General features: G+C 44.8%; 1 protein-coding gene across 4 annotated transcripts in view; it reads right to left on the bottom strand.

The window, feature by feature from the left end:
* The window catches only part of AGK (acylglycerol kinase), a 37,573-nt gene extending 27,150 nt beyond the window's left edge, over positions 1-10,423 (bottom strand). The window contains exons 1-2 of one of the 4 annotated variants that reach the window (XM_032105819.1): positions 10,321-10,423; positions 433-472 (exon numbers count right to left, since the gene is read on the bottom strand). In XM_032105819.1, the coding sequence (XP_031961710.1) occupies positions 433-472; positions 10,321-10,360 (80 nt within the window). In that variant the 5' untranslated portion in view covers positions 10,361-10,423. Of the gene's footprint in view, positions 1-432; positions 473-1,038; positions 2,879-9,480; positions 9,833-10,320 lie in introns of those variants that run through there. The other 3 variants (XM_032105821.1, XM_032105820.1, XM_032105822.1) reach the window with 3 other exon arrangements.
* Between the last annotated feature and the right edge of the window lie 3,705 nt (positions 10,424-14,128).

Here is a 14,128-nt window from a genome sequence, read left to right as displayed (position 1 = left end):
AACAGACAAGGGCAAAGTCTCTGCAGCTGAGCACTGACACGAAGTGTTTTGGGCTGCTTCTGCCCACACTATACCCCTCCTGCTGGGGCTGGGATTTCACTCTTATCAACAAATCATCTTCCTACCAGAACTTTACAGGCACAGAGCAATTACATGTGCAGCAATGGAGGTGTGAGTAGCTCCAGCAGTGACTAAGATCACCCCAAGGATAATGCTGCACTCCCCTGCAGCAGCAGCCTGGGCACGCAAGGGGCAGTACCCGGCTGCAGGCCAGGGCCCTGTCCACCCCTGGGCATTAAGGGAAAGAACACAGATGGCATCATTATAAGGCTTGTCACGTAGGAAAGACCTGCTGGGAAAATCTCAGGAGCCCTGCACAACCGAGATAAGAGGGAGATTTTAATCTAATTTTATTACTTTAAACAGTATTACCTGGGCTTCTTGGCATGCAGCTCTTCGTAACAGGTTATCACTATCAGGTAAGACAGAAAAGAGAGCAGACATTACATTATGTAAGTTTAAAACAATTTGCTCATTTTTAAAATGTAGGCACATACCTCTTTTACACACAGTTTGACAACACTAAAACAAACAAAAAAAGAAAACAACCCAAAACATTTTAAGGATAAAACACCCCCATTTATGCACACATGCATATTTTTTCCTGCATGTGCATACAAACATTCTTTCTAGAGGAAAGAAAAGCAGAAAACAAAGACCAGGATGCCAAGTGTGCTGAGATTACATAAACTCTGGCACACTGTGTAACTGTGATTTATTTGTTAAATTGCTACATAACTGTACTCCAGAGCTCAGGTGTGGGTTTTTCCAATGTTCTCGCTGCCTGGTATTTACACTGAAGGTACTTACCATTCTGGCACTGTAGAAGGGTTTTAGAGAGGACTTAAGTCTTTGTGCATCACAACTGTGAACTCCCCTCTCCATCAGTTTGCAAGCCAAGCACACGTTAAAGCAGCACCTCCCACCCACCTGAGCACGGCCCAAAGCAGTAACTCAGAGAGGTGAAAAACACGCAACTTGTTAAGTGAAGTTTAAAAACAGAAGAGAGATGGTCAGCGTTAGATATGTCACGGACATCATTTCAGAAATACATTCCCGACTAATCCTTGGGCTTGTTACTGGCAAGCAGGGTATATAGATGGCAAGCACTGGAGACAGAGCTACTGAGCAAGGAACAGATGTCTGTTTCTTCCCCAACCCCAAAAATGTCCTATTTCCCCTGCAGACAAAATGGGGAGTACTGTTCTGCAGTGCCCAAAGTCTTGCCTGTCCTCGAGGTACCAGACACTCCCCATCCTTCAGCTTGCCCTTGCCAATACCTGGCAAGACCATATATTATTGTCTCAAAATACCAAGTACCAAAAACCCCACTTACAGTCAGCATACCAAAATGAACACTATACCAACCAAAAGGATTAAAGGCCAGCCAGCCAGAAACAAGTGACTGGGAGAACAGCACACTTCTGTCCCAAAGTGTGGCTCATCAGGCCAAACCCTGCCATGGAAATGGCAGAAGAGAAGGCAAGGCGAGGCCAAACCCAAGTGCCATCTATTTGATTCCACTGGTTTACAGTATTTATTTGTCACTGGAACGACATAACCCGCTCTTTTTGGCATCACCAAGAGATGTTGCAATGCCATAAAATGAGAAGTAGGGTGACTTCATGTGAGATATAAAACTGGGTTCTGAGAAAATAACTACGGTATAAAAGCCACAGATTTATTCCTGGTAATAATGAAAAGACAAAGGAAGAGTTCAAGCATGGAAAAAGAAAATATGTGAATAACACCTCATCAGGATAACAAGTAACTGGAATGTCTGGAAAAAAAAAATCCTCAGAGGCATGCTGTCATATTTGCTCCTTAAAACCAAAGGAGTAGATAACTTGTATTAAGCACCTGCAGTATTACAGGAGTGACAGCCTTGGGTTTGATTGCAGTAATATGATGAAAGTGCACCAGTTAAAACAACTGCCCCTGAAAAGGCTGGTGCTCCAAGCTGTGGGACAGCAGTGTCACAGCTAATTCCAGCTCAATCAAGACAGCCTGACAGGCTAAGTCCACACTGTGCCACTGAGGGCATGAGCCCTCACACAGGGACATTTCCCCCTCCCCGTGACTATGTGTGGCCAAAGCAAACAGAAAACAACTGCAATTTCTATATGTAAAGTTGAAATATTATGGGATATCAAGAAACCCCCACTATCAAATGATGGCCACGCAGCTGAGAAATATCTTTGAGATTGCTGTCCTAACCTTCTGAACAAATCCCAGCCAAACCCATGTTATCTGTTTACTTCACATTGATGCTATTTTGTTCAGAAGTCAAGCTCTGTCACATTGTCTGCCAGTCTGTTTTCCTGGTGCCCCAGCTTTATGCTGCAGTGTTAATTGCCTTTAAAATGGAGTCCAGCAACACTTTGCAAATGCAAGCAGAAGATACTGTACTCTCTTTTCCAACCTGCAAAGATCTTCAAAGCAACTGTCAAGGATTCACCTCAGCGGAGTCTTACCCATAAAAATTAAGCTTGACAATTTAGATGTCAACATTTATGCTGATTTTCTCCTGCACCGAAGCACTTAAAGAGACAGAAGAAGTCTACTTTGACACTTACCATTTTGGTGTCAAAGGAAAAGTTTAGATTCTGTGACCAGAAGAATCATTTACCATCCAGCAATTTCCAGGTGATTTGTCTCACTTCTCCAGCAGCACAGCACCCAGAATCCCATACCATCCTAGCCATACTCACAGGATTTCCACTTACTCAACTACAACATATTTCACAGTCATCTGAGTTTATCTTAAGGATGTCCCAGGTTTGGTTTAAAGATGCCAGGTAACAGGAAATTTTTTATTTCCTTAAAATATTTCCTTAATTTATTTCCTTAAAATATTTCCTTAAAATAATTTCCTAAAAACACTTAACTAGCTTCAAACTCCAGAAAAAACAGCACAAGTGCACTCACAGGGCACCTGTAAGAACAGCAGTCCTCCTCCTGTATCACAGCTGTTGTCTTTCTCACCTCACGTGGCTCACCTGAAGTACCACAAGTGGGCCTGCAAGTCCTCTGCAAATCATAACAATCAATAAATACAGCTAGAAAAATTTGAAAACCAGTAAAAAGGTAACTTCTTAAAATTCTCAAAATATGATTACTCACCAGCCCCCAGAGAAGAAGAGACTAAATAATAATCATAGGATTTTGCTGAGTTTTTTGTACTTTATTGCCTACTATTAGATAGTAACAAAGCCCTTTCAACAGTGCTCAAACACGAGCAGGTGGAGGCTGAGGGAAATTGCTGCACTGCCTTAAAGAACAGACAGAGATTTCTTCTGACTTGCACCATATCCACCGCAAACTAAAAATCAGTTTTTACTTTACATTTCCCCTAAGGGCTTATCTACACAATTCGGCCTTAAAGCCAAACAGACAAGCAGTGTTGCATCCGCTGGCCAACTCAGGGCTGTCTTCCTGCTGTGAGAATAAAGCATCACACAGCTTACAGCTGGGCCAACTTGCTTAAGCAGTAAAAAATTGGGAAACGGAGAGGAACAAACAGCGGCAGCAGGGTATGGAAGAAAGAGGCTGTCCTAGGCTGAACCCACAGACAGAACATTCCCAGTAAAGCCTCAAGGGCGGCAGCCACTGCAGCACAGACTCTGTGGAGAACAGAGCAGGCTCACACCAAAGGATGGAACCAACACAGAAAGGACCCAAGAGCAACTGTGCAGAGCTCCCCACGCCCCAACCGTGCCAGGCTACCAGAACACAACGCTCTGAGAGCACAACATCCATACAACTCGCCTGGGCAGGGCTGTTTTGATTTCTCTGCAACAGCCCTGGTGCAGGACTGGTGGCCACTGCTCCTGTCCTGACCGGTTTCAGCTGGAATAGGGAATTAACACTCTTACACATAAGCACAAAGATGCACACAATTTAGTATGGATGCTCCTCAAGCTGAGACTAAGTCCTGTGCCCAAGTGCCAGCAGAAGCCAGGGTGGAAAGGACAGCTCCCATGATGAAAGGTCACCCAAGGCAGCAATGAATGCAACAAGCAGAAGACAACAAAGTCAAACTGAAGCTGTTTGAGGCTCTCAGCTGCAGCAAGGGTCTGCCTTAGATTCAACCAAAGCAACTCCCCTAAAAGTGATCACACCACAAATGTATAAAGAAGCTCAGGATCTCATTCCGAAATGAGTTATCAGCATTAAATCTAAGACTATTAAATATACTCAAGCATGAAGAAGCCTAAAAACTCTCCATCTTCAAAACACAGAGTTTTGTGAGGAGAAACTTGACCAAAGCTGTGCACACAGGATCAATCCTCAGGAGCTATAACAGAACTCTTGAAAAACATTTTATCTTAGCAGAGAGCTTTTTTGGCTGCTTCTAATACGGCAAGAGCACAGAATCCTCTTTACTGGATATTAGCATTTACTTCCATCTTGGCCTTGGAAGGGCATGAAAGACAAATCTTAGGTTTCATCAGCTTTACCTAAGACTCAGAACTTCTACTCTGTTTTTTTGACAAAGTTTTGATGAAATAAAGTCAGCTACTCAGGAAGTATATGCAGAAAGGTGACAAAGTGAGTTATCAGCTGGCAAACACGCAGAGACTAACATTCAAATTGTAGATAACAGTACCACTCAGTATTACTGGCAGGCAGTCAAAGGCTCAGGTGCTTTGCCAGCACTTTCTACTGAGAATGTCAATACTTTAACGCATAGAAAGTAAAACTAAGTATGTGATGAGTCCACTGCCTCAGCAGAATATCCAGGGTCTCCATCCTGACATGGTGATGATCACTTATGCAGTGACATCACTGGAACAATCTGGTCAAATCTGACAATCAGTTAAGCTGATGTCCATGGTGCTGGAGATTTCATTTCTGCTGATTTGACAGAGCTGGTAACTCACTGCACCACCTGGGCATACAAAGAACAGCTGCAGCTCAATTCAGGAAAGGTGACCCAGGACATAAAGGGGAGAGGGGATTCCAAACTTAGTGAAAATTTTAGAACAATCATTTGGTATCTTTATTTGTGATCAACCTCACCTGTATTATGCTAAGCAGAAGTATGTTACTGTGTATGAGCAGACATCTGACAATCTGCATACCCTCCAAGCTTTGATCCAGGATATTAAATTAAGTGTCCCTTGTACCTGCAGCATGATATGCTATAGATTAAAATGAGCCTAATACATAAATTCATGCAATCCAGAGAAATTAAAGACAACCTCACATGTAGCAACACTGAGTTATCCTCCTGCTTCTCAGATACCACAAGAGTATTTGCTACCCTAAATGCAAGACAATGGATTTTTAAAACTTATTCTTTTATGAGAACAAAAGGAATTTTAAGATTCATTACTGTTTGCAAGAATGACAGTAGGGTTTTAGTTAACAGTAGTTCAACCAGACATAACACCTATCATTTCACACATGAAAAACCTTTGCCACCTCCTGACTGACACCCCTGTTGAAGAGATACCTTCTGTACTATCCCATGCTTAGAAGGGCTGAATAACATATGGGGAGGGGGAATCAGCACAAGGTTTCCTCCTTTTATTCTACCTGCTCATCCAAAACTCCTTACTTTTGCATCAGTCAGTATTTGAACAAACACCTTCCAAACTGAAAGGCGAATACCCTGATCCAGAAACTAAATGCTGCAGGAAGAAAGTACCAAGACTAAGCAGCTCCTCGACCTTTACAGTTATTGCCATCCACAACCTTTAGACCAACTCAGCAATGATCCATCACGTTCCAGTGCCCCTCTTCCCTTTACACCCTAGGGAGCACAAGGGCATCCACATCAGGCTCCACAGCACAGTCTTCAGGGTGCAGAAAGGGGACATCCCTGCCCATTTCCAGGCAGGGAAGAGGTGCTGGGAACAAGCCTGGAAAAGGTAACATTCTTCTTGTCCATACAGCATCCTCCAAAGTTTTAAGGAAATACTTCAAAGCTCTTCTGTCCCTAAGAGCTTGTAGAAGCTGACTACAGAAGAGCTGCCATTTATCTGCAGGACAGATTATTTACAAAAGCTCCACTTAATACAGGCATCATGGCTGCTGCATCCAAAAGAAGGAGAAACCTTGAGAAGTCAAAAAAGCAAATCATCTTCTCCTTGCAAGAGAAATATTTTAGAAAATCCACAAGGACGGAAAGAAGGATGCAGGATGGTAAACAAAAATTCTCTTCACTACAAAGAACTGAGCAACATCTCAGCTGCTTCCAAGAAGTCAGAGGCTAATCTGAACCAATGCTGTGCTAAAGCAAGGCCCTTCATCAGGAACTTGTGATGCCAGAAACCAAAGCACAAGACCTCATTACACTTTTAAGGTGTTCTCAAAGGGTAAATACCAGTCTAGTCAGGTATGGCTCACACATAGCAATTTAGCCTTCTGCTGTGGATAAGAAGAAGCCTCAGGGCCAACACAGTCCATACAGATCCTTCATTAACCTCTCCCAGTGCTGCCTGCAGCAGTCTGTGCATGGGGCAAAAGGCACCTCTGCTCCCCAGCACAACTGGGACACAGACAAAGAAACTGGGAAGAGGGAATGTACAAAAACACACCAAAAGCCATCCCCACAAGCTGCAGAGTGGGATCCTGACCTATTCCCTGCTGTCCACCTGCCACAAGGTAAGCTCCTCACCATGCAGAGTATCACAAAGGGCTGTTGAGACCACCTTGGAATTGTTTTTCACACTCTTACCATCAGGCTCTTGTCGTTCCTTGTTTCTCTCTAACCTGGATAAAACAACCCCCCACAGAGAATGGCCCAGAAATTGCTAAACAGTTGTCAGTGCTTCCCAACAGGGTTTAAAACTCTGAAAGCAGTAGCTATGGCCTACGTCAAAGTCTCACTGAGCTGTTTGTCATCACAGGACTTCCCACCTTGCATTTCCAGTGTCTGCTAAGGAAATGCTGTATTTTCCTTTACAGATAAAAAGGGAGAACAGGATATGTAAAAATTTTTTTCTCCCCAGTCCATCACCTGGGTTAAAGCACCACGCCTATACTTGAGGCAAACAACCTCCACGCACTAAAATTCAGATACCAGAGATTCCTTTTTGGGTTGTTTGCCTTTCATATTTTCCTCCTTATTCCCCACTGCATCCCCTGTGGCACGCTCCACATTCTCTGTGATCTGAACACAACTTCACCGTTACCACACAAGAAATCAATGCACAGCTGAAACCAACAGCACACAGGCACGAACTTCCAGACACAAAAGACACAAAGGGGACACACTGGCTGTGTCTGTCACTGTTCCCAGGCCTCCTCAAGTGCCCACTCTCCATATGCACAAGGAGCAGGTAGTCTTTTGTTAATGTCTATTTCAGTAGCTGTCCAGAGGACCCGGGCCTGACTTGCCCTCTCCTGTCATCAGTATCTGTGGCAACAAAAGACCAGTGAAGAGGCCACTTACATAAGCTGGGTACCTGGGAAGGTCCCAGGCTGCTCTGCCCCACCAGCCAGCCCCTCATATGAATGCCACCAAGCAATTTCTTCTTCCTCATTTTGTACATTGCTTATTCTTTTGGCTAAGAGGTATTTGGAATGATAGAACTTCAAATAATTACTCATTTACATTCTACTATTTTATCCAAATTCCAAGTTCAGTTTATCAGAGGACAAAGTTGAATGCAAGTTCACTGACACTATATGGAAGCGTCAAAAAACCCCAACATGGAATCAGCATTTTCAAGGAAAAAAATTTGGAGGGAGAGTTTTTTGTTGCTTGCCCTGCAGTCACAGAATCACAGAATGGGTAAGACTGGAAGGGACCACTGTGGTTCACCTGGTCCAACCTCCCTGCTCTAACCTGCAGGGTTTTCCCAGAGTACATTGTACAGGATTGTATCCAGATGGTTCTAGAATATCTCCAGTAAGGGAGACTCCACATCCTCTCAGTGCAGTCTGTTCCAGTGCCCTGTCACTTGCACAGTAAAAAAGTTCTTCCTCAGTTTCAGGTGGAACTTCCAGAGCACCCGTTTGTGCCCAGTGCCTCTTGTCCTATTCCCTGGTACCACCGAACAGAGCCTGGACCCATCCTCTTGACACCCTCCCTCCCTTCAGATACTGATAAATATTAATGAAGCCCCCTCTCAGTCATCTTTTCTCAAGGCTGAACAGGCCCAGCTCCCCAAGCCAGTCCCTACATCATCTTTGCCACCCTCTGCTGGCCCCACTCCAGGAGCTCTGTGTCTCTCTTGTCCTGAGGAGCCCAGAACTGGACACAGCACTCCAGACGTGCCTCACCAGGGCTGCGTAGAGGTGCAAGATCCCCTCCCTCGACCTGCTGGCAATGCTCTTCCTAATGCCCCCCAGGATTCCACTGCCCTTCTTGGCCACAAGGGCTCACTGATGGCTCAGGGACAGGCTGTTGTCCACCAGGACCCCCAAGCCCTTCTCTGAAAGTCAGCTGAACCTCAGTGCTTCAGGTAAGAAGCAAGCAACTAAAGTAGATGTACTATGCAAAACAAAGACTGATTTAATGCCAAAGTCCCTAGGCAAAAGGATCTGAAGAAAGAGAGTACAAAAACAACATAAACAGATTTATTTTCCTAACTTTCCCACTGAGACTCTAGCAGCATTTCAATGTAAGCAGAAAAAAACACTGTTAAAAAACCTGACTAAACAATTAAAAAAACATTAAGACAGTGACAGTAAACAGCAGAACCAAAAGTAACAGTTTTTAAAAATAATCTGGCTACAGTTGCATTTTAGTAATATGCATTAACCATAATCTTGAAGGACAAGTATTAACATATAAACCCAGGTTTTGTTTTTTTCTTTAAATAGGATTTTGCATACTGTAAGGGACATTTGTTCCACAGGTAAGCAGTGGGAATGACACCATCAGGTGTAACTTATGGCAGGAGCAGCTGAGAGGCTCCTTCCGGTTGGGTGGGCGACACCAGCGAAGACCACACCAGAGAGGAACAGCACAAGGCCGCTGCCGGTGCCAGCCTCAAGAAAGGGACAAGGACTTCTGCTACAGCAAAAAGGAGGTGGGAAAACCCACAGGCACAGGATCCCCACGTTGGGAGGGGCCACCCCCAGCACATCCTGCAGGCCTGGTTCCAGTCATCCTTATAATACAGGCTAAAAGCAGGCAAGCTGAACACACACGTATGGCTCACGACATTCTTTTTTAAGTTAGAAAAGAGAAAACCTCCTCCTCTCCAAGAGGCCCTAAAATGGTTCATACCATCCAGACATCCCCTCTGTTTAAACCTCCCGCCTGAACCCGCCCCAGTCTTACAACACGACCGAGGAGGGAAGGCATAAAAAGGCATTGAGCTTCCCACGCCCACAGCTGCTGAAGCAGGAGACCGATTCCCGCTGGCTGCCGGGGCCCTCCGAGAGGCGACCCCCGTTTTAGGCGCTCCCCCCTCCCTCCATCTCTCCCGCCCGGCCCGGCCCGCCCCCAGCCAGCATTACCAGTGCTTCCCATAGAGCCAGTGCCCACCCCAGCCCAGCAGGCAGGCCCCGAACGTGGATTTCTTCCAGTGGTTCCTGAGGGCCGCCAGCACTTTCGCCATGCCGCCCCTCGGGCCACGCCGGCCGCCCCTCGGGCCGCGCCGCCGCTGCCGTGCCCGGGCCGCCTCGGCTGGAAACGGCTCCCGCGGCCCCGGCGTTCCGCGCACGCACCCGGCGCACTGCACACAAACACACAAACAAACAAACAAACAAACAAAACAGCGCCAATCCCAAGGAAAAGAGCTTTCACTCTTCCCAGAGTCCCGGCGCTCGCTGCCTTGCTCCAGCCCCCGAGAGGACCTATTGTTATGGGCTCTTGGCTGCCAGCGCTGACACTGCCGGGAGCATGGGCAGATGGAGATGGAGCGTAGCAGAGGACAAAAGTGAATCGGTCTTTTTTCTACATCGATAAAAATATCCACGGTGCTGCCCCCGTCCCCACAAAAAAAGACCCAAAAAACAGACCAACCAACCAACCAACCAACCAAAATAACCCACAAAAAAAAAAAAAAAAAAAAAAAAAAAAACAAACAAAAAACCAAAAAAAACCCAAAAAAATCCCCAAGAAAACTCCAGACCCAAAAAACCCCAAACCCAAACCAACCAAATAAAACACAAAAAAACAAAAAACAAAAAAAACAAAAAAAAAAAAACCAAAAAAAAACCCCAAAAAAACCCCCCCAAAAAACCCAAAGAAAACCAAAACAAAACCCACAAGTAAAGCAAAATCACAGACAAACAAACAACAAACTGAAAATATTTCAGAATAGTCAGTTAGAAGAAATTATATCTAGAAGGTACCTGGATTTTGCAGTTTAAGTCCAACCAAGAGGATGGCCATGAGAACCTGGAGAAATGTCTCCAATCATGTATGGAAAGCACTGATCTCACAAGGATGCCATGCAGCCATGAACAGCATGAACATCCTGCCAGGGGAAGGTGGAAACATAACCAAGGGGCAAGATCTGACCTCATCATGGAAAAAGCTTTAGTGGTGGTAGCCTCTCCTAGCATTAAGTTGTAACTAGTATAGTCTATAACTATTTTTTCCAAGGTAACCCACCCAGTTGATCAAGGGAAGCCAGTACTGTAATCCGTTTGGATTTCAGTAAAGCTTTTGATGCTGTCTCTCATAGCATCCTCCTGGACAAAATGTCCAGCATGCAGCTGGATAAACACATCATGTGATGGGTGAGCAGCTGGCTCACAGGTCAGGCACGAAGGGTTACAGTGAAGGGGGTGACATCAGAGTGGTGACCTGTCACTAGTGGGGTTCCACAGGGCTCCATTCTTGGCTGTGACTTGGATGCAGGACTAAACTGGGAGGAGTTCTTGACTCCCTCGAAGGCTGAAGAGGCCCTGCAGAGTGACAAACTGGAGAGTTGTCCCGCTCTGCTCTGCACTGGGGCAGCCTCACCTCGAATCCTGTGTACAGTTTTGGGTGATGCAATATAAAAAAAACATTTAGCTATTAGAGAGTGTCCAGAGGAGGACCATGAGGATGGTGAAGGACCTTGAGGGGAAGCTGTAGGAGAAGTGGCTGAGGTCACTTGTTCTGTTCAGTCTGGAGAAGACTGAGGGGAGACCCCATTGCAGTTACAACTTCCTCATGAGGGGAAGAGGAGGGGCAGACACTGATCTCTGCTCTGTGGTGACCAGGGACAGGACCCAAGGGAATGGCCTGATGCTGCGCTGAGAGAGGTTTAGGTTGGATATCAGGAAAAGGTTCCTCATCCAGGGCGTGCTTGTACACTGGAACTGGCTCCCCAGGGAAGTGGTCACAGCACCAAGCCTGACAGTTCAAGAAATGTTTGGACAATGCTCTCAGGCACACAGTGGGATTCTTGTGGGTGGTCCTGTGTAGGGCCAGAAGTCAGACTTTGATGATCCTTGGGGGTTCCTTCCAACTCAGGATATTCTAGGATTCTAACTCAGGCCAAGGTTTCCCATGACACATGAGGGAGGGTGAGCAGCTGCAGAGATTTCATAAAAGTGCCAAGTTACTCAGAGAGACCCCATCCTATAAGAAAGGAAGAGGGATGTTGGCCATTCCTAACGAACTTTTGGCTAAATAAGTGAGGTGAGGGAGTAATGCTGCTTTTGTAGACCACTCTTGACAGGGACCTCAGGTGCAGACTCAGGAGAACAAGGATGTGCTCTGGCAGGGACCAGCAGGTCAGGGTAATGAATGTAACACTGGACAGAATTTTTTTCTGAATGTTTTTTCCCTCTTACAAAATGCCATTTTAGCAATTCAAAAACATCAAAGTCCATAAAATGGCTTTTGCCTTTTTTTTTTTTCAGTAAAAAGCTTCCCCAAATCCTTCTGCTTAAGAATGTCAGGATGGGATATGAGTAGTAACATAAGGTGGCTGCTTGAGGCCAAATTTGGGATTCTGGGTATGCACAAGTCTGTTCTGCAAAAATCAAGTTGACACAGAAGATGGTCCAGAAGACACTCTGCTGTTAGTGATAAGAAAAGCTGATTAAACCCTATGAATTAGTTTTCCTACTATGTTTTGGGGTTTTTTTCCCCTTTATTTTGTAGAGCAGAAGATATGGGATTTTTTTTTTTTTTTTAAGTATGAAAACATTAAATTATCTTCTCCTGATGAATATTTCAGGCATAACCTTATACAGTAGCCATTGCTTCCCACTTAAATATTCCAGGTTCATCTGTCCAGTGCATCTCAGTGTGCTGAGTACATGCACTTGATGCAGTGCTGAATGTTCCAGGTGTGGAGTGATTAAATGTCCTACTTTTCTTTCGGTGTTTGTCCTACTTTTTTAGAGAATTCAGGTGATATGGCCAACTGCTAACAGCAGTCATAGCCACAGATATTAGTACTCTCATCCTTCTTTCCTTTACTTATGAAAAGATTTTGTGCTGATAAATGCTTTTCAAATTCATAATTCTCATGTGGTGCCACAAATAATTTACAAAAATCTGTAACTTCCTATTTTGCAGCCAAGTCTACTGAGTACAGTTATGTTCATTAACGATGTTTCCAAAACAAGCTTGGACTTTTAAAATAAAGCCTCTTTAGTATTCTAATACGTGTTCAGAGCAGTCAGAAATAATGCTTAAATGTAGGAAAGCCCTGAGTATTTCTAAGATGGCTGAATGGAAATTTTCCTGTGTTCATAACCATGAAAACACATCAGAGTTAGTATAAGTGAGAAATTTTAGCTCAATTGCTAGTTGCCTTCAGCATCCCCAGCAGAGGGACTTGACCCTGCTTTGAGCAGGGTGGCTGAACAGGGTGAGGTCCAGAGGTCCCATCCCATCTCCCCTACTGGGACTGTGAGACACTGTCTGAGATTTTGGGTTGGTGATTTTTGATGTGGGGCTTTTTGAAGAGAGCTGCCCTTAGAAGAAAGAGACAGTGCAGACAGCAACAACAGATTGTGCACTTGTCTTTTTACTTGGCTTTACTTAGAACGCAGCGTCCATTCCGAAATTCCTCCTGGCAAACACGTATGTCCTAGTTTTTGGCTGTGGCTGTCTGATCACCCTCAAGGTAGATCACACCTGCCATGCCGCTGCATGTACCAGGTACTTCTCTTTTAGCTGTCCTAGTTTTCTGCATGTCAGATCAATAGAAGCAGGTATTAGAGTGTGTGCAATGGAAAATGAGAGGAAAAAGGACTGATCTTGAGCATCCTCTAGATTATGTGTGTAGTAACTTTTTAGGCCACGTAAAATTCCTGCTTTCTTTTTCATAACACAGTTCAGAGGAGGCTGGAATATCGGATTTTGTTTTCTTATGATTGCTAGGTGGTTTTTGTAAACAAAAGAATAATCCAAAAAGCTGTTCTGCAACTCTTAATACTTGACTGGAGACGTGTCACCTAAAATTATCTCACCAGTTGTGTATGAAGACAGGTGAACACCTCATCCTGGTTACTAATTTCTGACCCTTTTATGATGAGTAATTTTTTATCATCCTGTCTCTACCATCACTTCCAAGCCTGTTAGTAGGAGAAGCTTCAGATACATGATCATGCTTCAGGCACATACTTATTTGTAACTTTGGAAAAGTCACGTCCTCAGTCATCTCAGTGATCAGCCACAGAATGTAAAGGGAACAGGAGAGAGGTTTTTGTCTACTGCTTGGCAATGCCCTGCAATTGGTAAGGACAGATAATCATTTAGTTAGTCTCCATTTCTGTCCAGCACAATCTGTGCCTATGTTTGCATAAAAATAGGGACCTCCCCAGTCCAGTGTAGTTCTTCTGTCATCCTTACAGCAATGGAGAATTGGGACCCCTCAGCTGCTGGTTATTCCGGCATTTGAGACTCATCTATCCACAGTCTGGGAGTATGGAACAGCAGTGCTGTCAGCACATCCCGTACCATCGTGGTGATTCTGTCTCTTCAGGTGCTTTCTTACAAGTAAAATGCAAATAGCTACTTGTTTGCAAAGAGACCAAATTTATTGCTCTGCAGGAGCTGTGTGTTTACCACAGCGATGCAAGTCCATGTTCCTGCCAGACCGAGGCAGCGTTGTCTGTTAGAGTCTGCCCACGTCCCCCCGTTTTTACATGATTAATATCCCTGTGGCCAGAGTGACAGGGAAGAGCGTCCTCACACAACCTTCAGGCTTTT

Source organism: Corvus moneduloides, chromosome 4 (assembly GCF_009650955.1).
Source record: "Corvus moneduloides isolate bCorMon1 chromosome 4, bCorMon1.pri, whole genome shotgun sequence".
Lineage (NCBI taxonomy): Eukaryota > Metazoa > Chordata > Aves > Passeriformes > Corvidae > Corvus > Corvus moneduloides.
The sequence above is the reverse complement of the archived record's forward strand: the minus strand, read 5'-3'. Positions and strand labels throughout refer to the sequence as shown.